Source organism: Physeter macrocephalus, chromosome 2 (assembly GCF_002837175.3).
Source record: "Physeter macrocephalus isolate SW-GA chromosome 2, ASM283717v5, whole genome shotgun sequence".
Lineage (NCBI taxonomy): Eukaryota > Metazoa > Chordata > Mammalia > Artiodactyla > Physeteridae > Physeter > Physeter macrocephalus.
The window spans coordinates 91,636,446-91,647,648 of record NC_041215.1 but is presented as its reverse complement, the minus strand read 5'-3'; the positions used below and the strand labels follow the sequence as shown (position 1 = coordinate 91,647,648).

Here is an 11,203-nt window from a genome sequence, read left to right as displayed (position 1 = left end):
CTTCCATGTCCTGGCTATTGTAAATAGTGCTGCAATGAACATTGTGGTACATGACTCTTTTTGAATTATGGTTTTCTCAGGGTATATGCCCAGTAGTGGTATTGCTGGGTCATATGGTAGTTCTATTTTTAGTTTTTTAAGTAAGCTCCATACTGTTCTCCATAGTGGCTGTATCAATTTACTTTCCCACCAACAGTGCAAGAGGGTTCCCTTTTCTCCACACCCTCTCCAGCATTTATTGTTTGTAGATGTTTTGTTTTTATAAATAGACAAAAACCCATAGGTTAAAGCAGACTGAGATAAGAGACAAGAGCAACAAGATGCTGACTGCTGGAAAGTTGACTTAGCAGAGCTGGCAGCAGGGAAAGCCAAGAATTTATACCAGCGAACACCCAGATGCCCTAGAAAGTGGTAGCAGGTCCATGATGCAACCAGTCTACACTACAGTAGGTTGTTTTTTTTAAGATGACTTAATGGATGAAACATGCAATGTTTGAGTATTTTGAGATAGAAATCCTACATCTTGAGTTGTGTTTAAGTACAAAGTAAATAGATAATTTGATACCATGCTAAATCTAGGAAAAATGAAATACTTATTTCTCCTACAATATGAATAGGCCATTCCTAGCAGACAGCTCTTGGTTTTTGTCCACCTATACTGTTCATATGTCAGGCCAATCTCCATTTGAGCTATCACTTGTCTTATCTCAGAAACAGTTTGGGGACACTATTATTCAACAGCCCCACCAAGGAGAATGCTCATGACCTAAGTCTGGGCCCATCTAAATTCCACATCCCTAGAAAGATCAGGAACAGTGTGAGGAAAGGACTGCAAAGGGTTAGTATCAGCTGTTATGAAGCAGCAGTCTTCCAAAGACAGTCAAGTAGGTCTGCTAACTGGGCCCTCTAGGATTCCTGCCTTTTACAATCTGCTTTTTCAGCTTTCCCTAGGATCCTGCAAACTCCCTATATCCTAACACATTTTTTAAATTATCTAAGATCTATTCCTGTTTTTTGCAACCAAAAACTCTAACTGATCTGGGTAGAATTAAAACTCTAACTGATCTGGGTAGAATTTATTCATAAAAAGTAAACTAAGGAAATTCTTGATTTGAATACACGTCATACTTCAGATTCATCAGATATTACAGCTATAAAGGACCTTAGAGTTCATGGAATTTAATATTTCCTGATACACATGGAAAAAATAAAGCTGAGATCAAGAGACTAAAAGCTTTTTCCAGTGTCATACAGTAAGTGGCAATGCTCAGAATAAAATAGGAATCTCCTAATATCAATTTCAGCATGCCTATTTGGACTTCTTAAAATTTACTGTTTCATTTTTACCATACCTCTAGTTCCTGGAAGTGGAGCTGCTATCCAGTAGCCCAAATGAGGTGCCTCGTATGTCCAAATTAAATGATTGTTATATTCCTTGACCATTCCCCGGCCATGATTTACCCAAGCACCTAAAAAGGAAGGCAAGTAAAAAATACTAATCGATTAGTTTATATATCTTTAATGCTGACAGGAGTTTGCTGATAGTCATGTGTAGAATACTTTGCAGGACTTTTTCAAAGATTATGAAAACTGTGGCAATATATTATGGGATAATATATATTACATCAAAATACAGTACATATTATATTAAATAGAATAATTTGATTTGTTATGACTAAAGGAAATAAAATCAATACTAATAAACTAAGGATATAGATCTATTTAGGGAAATCATGACTCCAAATAATGTCTACATTGTGCATATTAATATGTCTTAATAAGAATGTGAGTAATTAAATCCAAATTTATCAACAGGTGGCTGTTACCTATTCTGGGATTCTGATTAAACACTTATAGTCTATGTTTTATGGCCTTATTATTTATTAAATACTGTTTTGTTCTAGTACTGCTGGCATAGCTCTTTTAGAACTCAATTTTTAAACTTTTTAAAAAATGCTATTCGGATTCAATTAAATGTTATCCACAGAAAAAAGCATTCAGTAAAGCCAGTATCTTTTATGAAGTCCAGCATAACAAAGCTCTTTATAAATTTGGTGTATAGTTGTATTTGGTTTATTGATTCCTTGTAATGATGTATATCTATAACATGTAAAACAGTGTTTTTAATAAGGTAGACAAACTTGAAATTATCAGAATAAGTCAACCTACTGCTTTTTAAATAGTCACATTAAAACTAAGCATTACATATGTGACAAATTCAAAAATTCTGCCACTGGAAGGTACATTAGAGACAAAGGCCTTTCTCAGGAGAAACAATCAGAAAGCAGAACTCGAAGCAGATATTCTTCTTTAAAGTGTCTTAAAACAATTCTCTCATTCAACAAATTATCTTAAAACAATTCTCTCATTCAACAAATTAGGAAATTGAGGCCAGAATAAATTAAGTGATTTGTTCAAAATCACACTGCTGGTAAATGGACCAGAATCCAGGATCCAGGTCTTAGAGCTCTTAATCCAATATTTAACAGTAGTATACCACTGTGACATTGTGATTTATAATAAGAAATATATATGTGGTCTTAATCCCCAGTCCTGGCACAGAGCTCCTAAAACCTCGGAATTTCCTATGTGATAAGGCCCAAAAAGGTGGAGAGTGTCTTTTGTTGTTCATAACAAGCTGCTTTCAATGACACCTGAGTTTATGTTAATGAGGTGAATTTTGGAAAGTCCCTGTGGATAGGAGGCTGGTTGCCAGGGGAGCCAGAGGGTTGGACCTTTCATCCCCACCCCCACACACCCCTGTAGAGGAGGAAGAGGGGCTGGAGCTCGAACTCAATCACCAGTGTTCAATGATTTAATCAAGCATGCCTACATAATAAGGCCTCCATAAAAATCCCTGAACTCCAGGGTTTAGAGAGCAGAGTTGGTGAACACATGGAGGTGCTGGGAGGGTGAAGTACCCAGAGGAGAGAGCACTGAAACTCCAGGCCCTCTCTCCCATACGTTGCCCTATGCATCTCCTCCATCTGGCTATTACCAAGTTGTACCCTTCTATAACAAACTGATAATCTAGTTAGTAAACTGTCTTTCCTGTGAGCTGGTCTAGCAAGTTATCAAACTCGAGGAGAGGGTCATGTGAACCTCCAATTTATAGCCAGCTGGGCAGAAGCATGGGTGACAAGCTGGACTTGCAACTGGCCTCTTGAGTTGGGGGCTGTAGGACCGAGCCCTTAACCTGTAGGATCTGACACTAATTCCAGGTAGAGAGTGTCTAAATTGAATGAAATTTTAGGACACTTATTAGCTCGTGTTAAGAGTCCTGCTTGGTACAGAAAAAACACCCTCACATTTGGTGACCAGAAGTGAAGTTTTGATTGTAGAATAGAGTTGAGAGAAGAAGAGTTTGTCCCTTACAACTACCATTGTTACTTATATAGTTTCTAGTCTTTCTTAAACAATAATATATCCATGTTTTTATCTTCTATAGTGAACATGTGTGTGTTTGTGCGTTTTTATCTTTTATAGTGAACATGTGTGTGTTTGTGCCTCACTACCTACCCTTCCAGTTACAGTGAAACCTCATTCCAAATCTCCTTTGAGGATCTACCACTCCCTATTCTCAGTCCACATGACTAGTTTAGGGCTCCAATCCCAGTTCCAACACATGACTTAAGCCTAAATAAATTTGTGCAATCTATTTGCGGGCCACAAAGATTGGTTCCAAGATGGGCATGCAAACCCCATTCTACAAATGCAGTGAATCCAAGGGCTTATGTAATAGCTACTAGGAAAAGAATTTCTCTTTCCGTTGGACTTTAACCTGGGTGGTATAAAGTGAGAGCACCTACAGCCTTCTTGACACTCAGAAGGGAAATCCTATTCCAGAAAGGTATTAACACAGGAAACAGATGAGAGAGAAATCAAGTCCTGCAAAACTGTCTAGGCTGTGTATCATGACTTAACCCAAGACAGTTCTATCCCTGGACCCAGTTTTGGACTGATCATCTTTTCTTGTTTTTGTTTTTTGGTAAAGATTCCCACCTTATTTACATGGAAACACAAGAAAACCAAGAGAAGCAGAAGGGAAAAAAAGTGCATCCAGCTGCTATTTAGGAGGCTAAACTCAGGGAACAAAATTGCTATGAAAGACTTTTTTTGGAAAATAATCTCTCTACTCTCTCTCTCCTTTTCTCTCTCTCTCTCTCTCTATATATAATACACATACATATATACACACACATACATATAAAACACAGTGTTATTTTCATGAAATTAGCATACATTTATGAATTGCTTTAGCCAAGCTTTTAGATATAACTTCATATTGCCTATCAAAACAAAAATAAACCCATAAGAGCAGAAATAATTTTTAAAATTTTATTTCTGCTCAAAATATTAAAACATGGGAATGTGAGTAAACAATGCTATCTTAAAATGTAGCAGTGATATCCTTTTCCCCGCAATTGTATTATATTAATCAAAGTAGGGCCACTTTTGGTCATTAACAAAGTGCTTAAAATTATAATATTACTGATTTAGTACTGCATTAAAGATAAAACATTCAAATATAAATATTTTAATGTTTTAAATAAGGCATATTAAAATTTAATATTGTATATAAAGTATAGAAATTTTATTTATCAATTATACCTTAATAAAGCTGAAAATTTTTAATAAAAATATAGAAACATATTTCTAAAATATTCAGAACCTTTTCGCCTAGCTCACATACCTGTGTTCATATCAAATGTCCAGGCAGGTATGTGATCCCCTGCACTTATACCATTTGTACGTAGAAGTGGGAGAGAAATTTGAATAGAGCCATCCACCTTTAATTCTTTACCTCCAGAATATATTTTCACACATATTGCAGCAAGAGGAGTCAGTTCATTGCCTTCAAAACCTAGAAACAGAGGACAGTTCGTTAAAATCATATGTAAAACACAAACTGTAGTTGTGTCTTAACAACAGACTAATGTGGGCCTAAAATATCTAGTTCCTCTATTTCACCTAGGGTTATCCATTTTAATATCAAATAGATACTGGATTCTACTTAAGGATTTTTAAACTATAAAATATATCATAAATAAATGCTATACTTATGTAATATTGACAAATCAGTATGAGCCTAAAGATCAAATTCTCTCTGAGTCCTCTGATTTAAGGTCACTGGAATCTAATTCAATGTTTTTAAAAACCTACAAAACCAACAGGAAGGCTGCCTCTCTGAGGGGGAGACATTTGAGCAGTGGCCAAATGAGAAGGTGCCATCCATGCAGAGACCTCAGAGAAGAGCCTTCCAGGCAGAAGAAACCAGCACAAAGCTCCCAAATCAGAAGTGATCTTAGCATGTGTAAGAAAGAATGAAGACTGGAGGTCACAGACAGATGGAAATAGCATAGCGCCTTGGAGGCAATGGAAAGGAATCCTTATTATCGCTGCCACCGAATCTGGTATATGTCTTCAGTTATCAGACAGGGCAACCACTGGCTTATTGGAAATTTTCTCTTACATTTAAGAGAATTAACCTTTGTAAACTTCCTGAAACTCTAACCATAAGGTAAGCAAAGTAATGCCATACATATTCTGTAGACTAGTTGCACTGGTCAGTAATGCACTGTAAAAAGTACTATGTAATCTGTAAGTAATTATAATCTCTTATATCAAACAATTTGTAAAGCCAGTTGGCTTTCTTAACTCCACCCCTCAGTTCTATACAGTCGGTGGCCTCACATAGTGAATGTAGCTGAAACTGATGAAATTAGCATCCCACCATTTGGGATAAAGCCAACTCAAAGAAGAAAGAAAAAAGAGTCTGAAAGACAATGAGGAGGAAACTTCCACAAAGAATTTTCAGACTTGTAGAAGTCTAGAACTGTACAATCCAGTAGAGTAGCCAGAAGCAGCATGCAGCAATTTAAATTTAAATGAAATGAGCAATATAGTTTCTCAGTGCACTGGTTATGTGTCAAGATCTCAACAGCTACATATGGCTCAGCAGCTACCAGACTGGGCAGAGCAGAACATTCCCAATTGTCAGCACAGCTCTAGAACTTTGAAAATGTTAGCAGCATTCTCAGGACAATTGAAATGTTTAATGAATAATCTCAAAAGCAGGTGGCAGAGGAATGCTGAAGGGCAGAGCACATTATGACTCCTTCCCACTGAATCTAATGAGTGTTGTTCATAAAAACTCTCCAGTGCACCATGAGCTTCACTTGCAATAGTGTATATATTGGTACCATTCTTATGATGTTTTTATTTTGAGCATCCTGTAACTTACAACTGGAAAACTCTGGCAGGTATCTTAGATTGGCTTCCTCAAGAAGCAAACCCTGAAATAACAATATGGAGGAAGCACCCACCACTGAGGGAATGGAGGAGTAACACAGAAGAAGGAAGCCAACACAGGATGTGTTAATGAACAGGTGTGTATGCATTATGTGCTCTTTATCTGTCACTGGTTGAGAGCTTGCCCCTTGTGAGGGCCAAGTCTGCATCCTGGACCAGGGAATGCCCTTAGGCAGAGTCACAGATGTGTGCAGTAGGAAACATAGGCTTGTAACAGAAGACAGGGTCATCTGGCTGGGGCATCAACAGCATCAGCTACAGCAAGTTAGGAAAAAAAAAAGCAAAAACCTATCTAACATCTATATGCTTATTACTCTAATTTCTGACTACTCCCCAGACGACATGGACCAAAAATTTGACTCAAGGGAAACCATAAAAATTACATATTGTCTGAGGTGATTTTAAAAACAGTGGAATAAATAGAAGTTTAAAAAAAATAATTGCCAGGGGACGTTCAAGATGGCAGAGGAGTTAAGACATGGAGATCACCTTCCTCCCCACAAATACATCAAAAATACATCTACATGTGGAACAACTCCTACAGAACACCTACTGAATGCTGGCAGAAGACCTCAGACTTCCCAAAAGCAAGAAACTGCCCACATATCTGGTCGTGTGGCTGACAGGGTCTTGGTGCTGTGGCTGGGTGTCAGGTCTGAGCCTCTGAGGTGGGAGAGCCGAGCTCAGGACAGTGGTCCACCAGAGACCTCCTGGCCCGGCCCCACATAATATCAATCAGCCAGCGCTCTCACAGAGATCTCCGTCTTAACGCTAAGACCCAGCTCCACTCAACGACCAGCAAGCTCCAGTGCTGGACTCCCCATGCCAAACAACTAGCCAGACAGGAACACAACCCCACCCATTAGCACAGAAGCTGCCTAAAATCATAAAAAGGTCACAGACACCCCAAAACACACCACCGGATGCGGTCCTGCCCACCAGAAAGACGAGATCCAGCCTCATCCACCAGAACACAGGCACCAGTCCCCTCACCAGGAAGCCTACATAGCCCACTGAACCAACCTTACCACGGGGGGCAGACACCAAAAACAATGGGAACTACAAACCTGCAGCGTGTGAAAAGGAGACCCCAAACAGAGTAACACAGTAAGTTAAGCAAAATGCGAAGACAGAGAAATAGGCAGCAGATGAAGGAGCAAGGTAAAAACCCACCAGACCAAACAAATGAAGAGGAAATAGGCAGTCTACCTGAAAAAGAATTCAGAGTAATGATAGTAAAGATGATCCAAAATCTTGGAAGTAGAATGGAGAAAATACAAGAAACGTTTAACAAGGAACTAGGAGAACTACAGAGCAAAGAAACAATGATGAACAACACAATAAATGAAATTAAAAATTCTCTAGAAGGAATCAATAGAGAGACCTCTGGGACAACATTAAATGCACGAATATTCGAATTACAGGGGTCCCAGAAGAAGAAGAGAAAAAGAAAGGGACTGAGAAAATATTTGAAGAGATGATAGTTGAAAACTTCCCTAATATAGAAAGGAAATAGTCAATCAAGTCCAGGAAGCACAGAGTCCCATACAGAATAAATCCAAGGAGAAATGCACCAAGAGACATATTAATCAAACTATCAAAAAATTAATACAAAGAAAAAATATTAAAAGCAGCAACGGAAAAACAACAAATAACACACAAGGGTTTTCTTAATTGTTTTGGGTTTTTTTTTTTAACATCTATATAATGATCAAGGGATCGATCCATGAAGAAGATATAACAATTGTAAATATTTATGCACCCAACATAGGAGCACCTCAATACATAAGGCAAATACTAACAGCCATAAAAGGGGAAATCGACAGTAACACAATCATAGTAGGGGACTTTAACACCCCACTTTCACCAATGGACAGATCATCCAAAATGAAAATAAATGAGGAAACACAAGCTTTAAATGATATATTAATTGATATTTATAGGACATTCCATCCAAAAACAACAGAATACCCTTTCTTCTCAAGTGCTCATTGGACATTCTCCAGGGTAGATCATATCTTGGGTCACAAATCAAGCCTTGGTAAATTTAAGAAAATTGAAATCGTATCAAGTATCTTTTCTGACCACAACGCTATGAGACTAGATATCAATTACAGGAAAAAAATCTGTAAAACACATAAACACATGGAGGCTAAACAATACGTTATTAAATAACCAAGAGATCTCTGGAGAAGTCAAAGAGGAAATCAAAAAATACCTAGAAACAAATGACAATGAAAACATGACGACACAAAACCTATGGGATGGAGCAAAAGCAGTTCTAAGAGGGAAGTTTATAGCAATACAATCCCACCTCATGAAACCGTAAACATTTCAAATAAATAACCTAACCTTACACCTAAAGCAATTAGAGAAAGAAGAACAAAAAAACTCCACAGTTAGCAGAAGGAAAGAAGTCATAAAGATCAGATCAGAAATAAATGAAAAAGAAATGAAGGAAACAATAGCAAAGGTCAATAAAACTAAAAGCTGGTTCTTTGAGAAGAAAAACAAAACTGATAAATCATTAGTCAGACTCATCAAGAAAAAAAGGGAGAAGACTCAAATCAATAGAATTAGCAATTAAAAAGGAGAAATAACAATTGACACTGCAGAAATACAAAGGACCATGAGAGATTACTACAAGCAACTGTATGCCGATAAAATGGACAACCTGGAAGGAATGGACAAATTCTTAGGAAAGCACAACCTTCTGAGACTGAAACAGGAAGAAATAGAAAATATAAACCGGCCAATCACAAGCACTGAAATTGAGACTGTGATTAAAAATCTTCCAACAGACAAAAGCCCAGGACCAGATGGCTTCACAGGCAAATTCTATCAAACATTTAGAGAAGAGCTAACACCTATCCTTCTCAAACTCTTCCAAAATATAGCAGAGGGAGGAACACTCCCAAACTCATTCTACGAGGCCACCATCACCCTGATACCAAAACCAGACAAAGACGTCACAAAGAAAGAAAACTACAGGCCAATATCACTGATGAACATAGATGCAAAAATCCTCAACAAAATACTAGCAAACAGAATCCAACAGCACATTAAAAGGATCATACACCATGATCAAGTGGGGTTTATCCCAGGAATGCAAGGATTCTTCAATATACACAAATCAAACAACTTGATACACCATATAACAAACTGAAGAAGAACAACTATATGATCATCTCAATAGATGCAGAGAAAGCTTTTGACAAAATTCAACACCCATTTATGATAAAAACCCTGCAGAAAGTAGGCATAGAGGGAACTTTCCTCAACATAATAAAGGCCATATATGACAAACCCACAGCCAGCATTGTTCTCAATGGTGAAAAACTGAAACCATTTCCACTAAGATCAGGAACAAGACAAGGTTGCCCACTCTCACCACTCTTATTCAACATAGTTTTGGAAGTACTAGCCACAGCAATCAGAGAAGAAAAAGAAATAAAAGGAATCCAAATAGGAAAAGAAGAAGTAAAGCTGTCACTATTTGCAGATGACATGATATTATACATAGAGAATCCTAAGGATGCTACCAGAAAACTACTAGAGCTAATCAATGAATTTGGCAAAGTAGCAGGATACAAAATTAATGCACAGAAATCTCTGGCATTCTTATACACTAATGATGAAAAATCTGAGAGTGAAATTAAGAAAACACTCCCATTTACCATTGCAACAAAAAGAATAAAATATCTAGGAATAAACCTACCTAAGGAGACAAAAAACTTGTATGCAGAAAACTATAAGACACTGATGAAAGAAATTAAAGATGATACAAATAGGTGGAGAAATATACCATGTTCTTGGATTGGAAGAATCAACATTGTGAAAATGACTATACTACCCAAAGCAATCTATAGATTCAATGCAATCCCTATCAAACTACGAATGGCATTTTTCACAGAACTAGAACAAAAAATTTCACAATTTGTATGGAAACACAAAAGATCCCAAAGAGCCAAAGCAATCTTGAGAAAGAATATCGGAGGTGGAGGATTCAGGCTCCCTGACTTCTGACTATACTACACAGCTACAGTAATCAGGACAGTATGGTACTGGCACAAAAACAGAAATATAGATCAATGGAACAGGCTACAAAGCCCAGAGATAAACCCACGCACATATGGTCACCTTATCTCTGATAAAGGAGGCAAGAATATACAGTGGAGAAAAGATAGCCTCCTTAGTAACTGGTGCTGGGAAAACTGGACAGCTACATGTAAAAGAATGAAATTAGAACACTCCCTAACACCATACACAAAAATAAACTAAAAATGGGTTAAAGACCTAAATATAAGGCCAGACACTATCAAACTCTTAGAGGTAACATAGGCAGAACACTCTATGACATAAATCACAGCAAGATCCTTTTTGACCCACCTCCTAGAGAAATGGGAATAAAAACAAAAATGGGACTTAATGAAACTTTAAAGCTTTTGCACAGGAAAGGAAACCATAAACAAGACGAAAAGGCAACCCTCAGAATGGGAGAAAATATTTGCAAATGAAGCAACTGACAAAGGATTAATCCCCCAAATTTACAAGTGGCCCAGGCATCTCAATATCAAAAAAACAAACAACCCAATCCAAAAATGGGCAGAAGACCTAAATAGACATTTCTCCAAAGAAGATATACAGATTGCCAACAAACACATGAAAGGATGCTCAACATCACTAATCATGAGAGAAATGCAAATCAAAACTACAGTGAAGTTTCAGCTCACACCGGTCAGAATGCCCATCATCAAAAAATCTACAAATGATAAATGCTGGAGAGGGTGTGGAGAAAAAGTAACCCTCTTGCACTGTTAGTTGGGATGTAAATTGATACAGCCACTATGGAGAACAGTATGGAGGTTCCTTAAAAAACTAAAAATAGAAT

The 11,203-nt window shown here is 37.5% G+C and overlaps 1 protein-coding gene across 1 annotated transcript in view; it reads right to left on the bottom strand.

Annotated features, from left to right (window-relative positions):
- FAM171B (family with sequence similarity 171 member B) overlaps positions 1–11,203 on the bottom strand; it is a 62,467-nt gene that overhangs the window by 7,324 nt on the left and 43,940 nt on the right. The window contains exons 5-6 of the mRNA XM_007113892.4: positions 4,694–4,864; positions 1,353–1,469 (exon numbers count right to left, since the gene is read on the bottom strand). Coding sequence (XP_007113954.1) covers positions 1,353–1,469; positions 4,694–4,864 — 288 coding nt within the window. The remainder of the gene's footprint in view (positions 1–1,352; positions 1,470–4,693; positions 4,865–11,203) is intronic.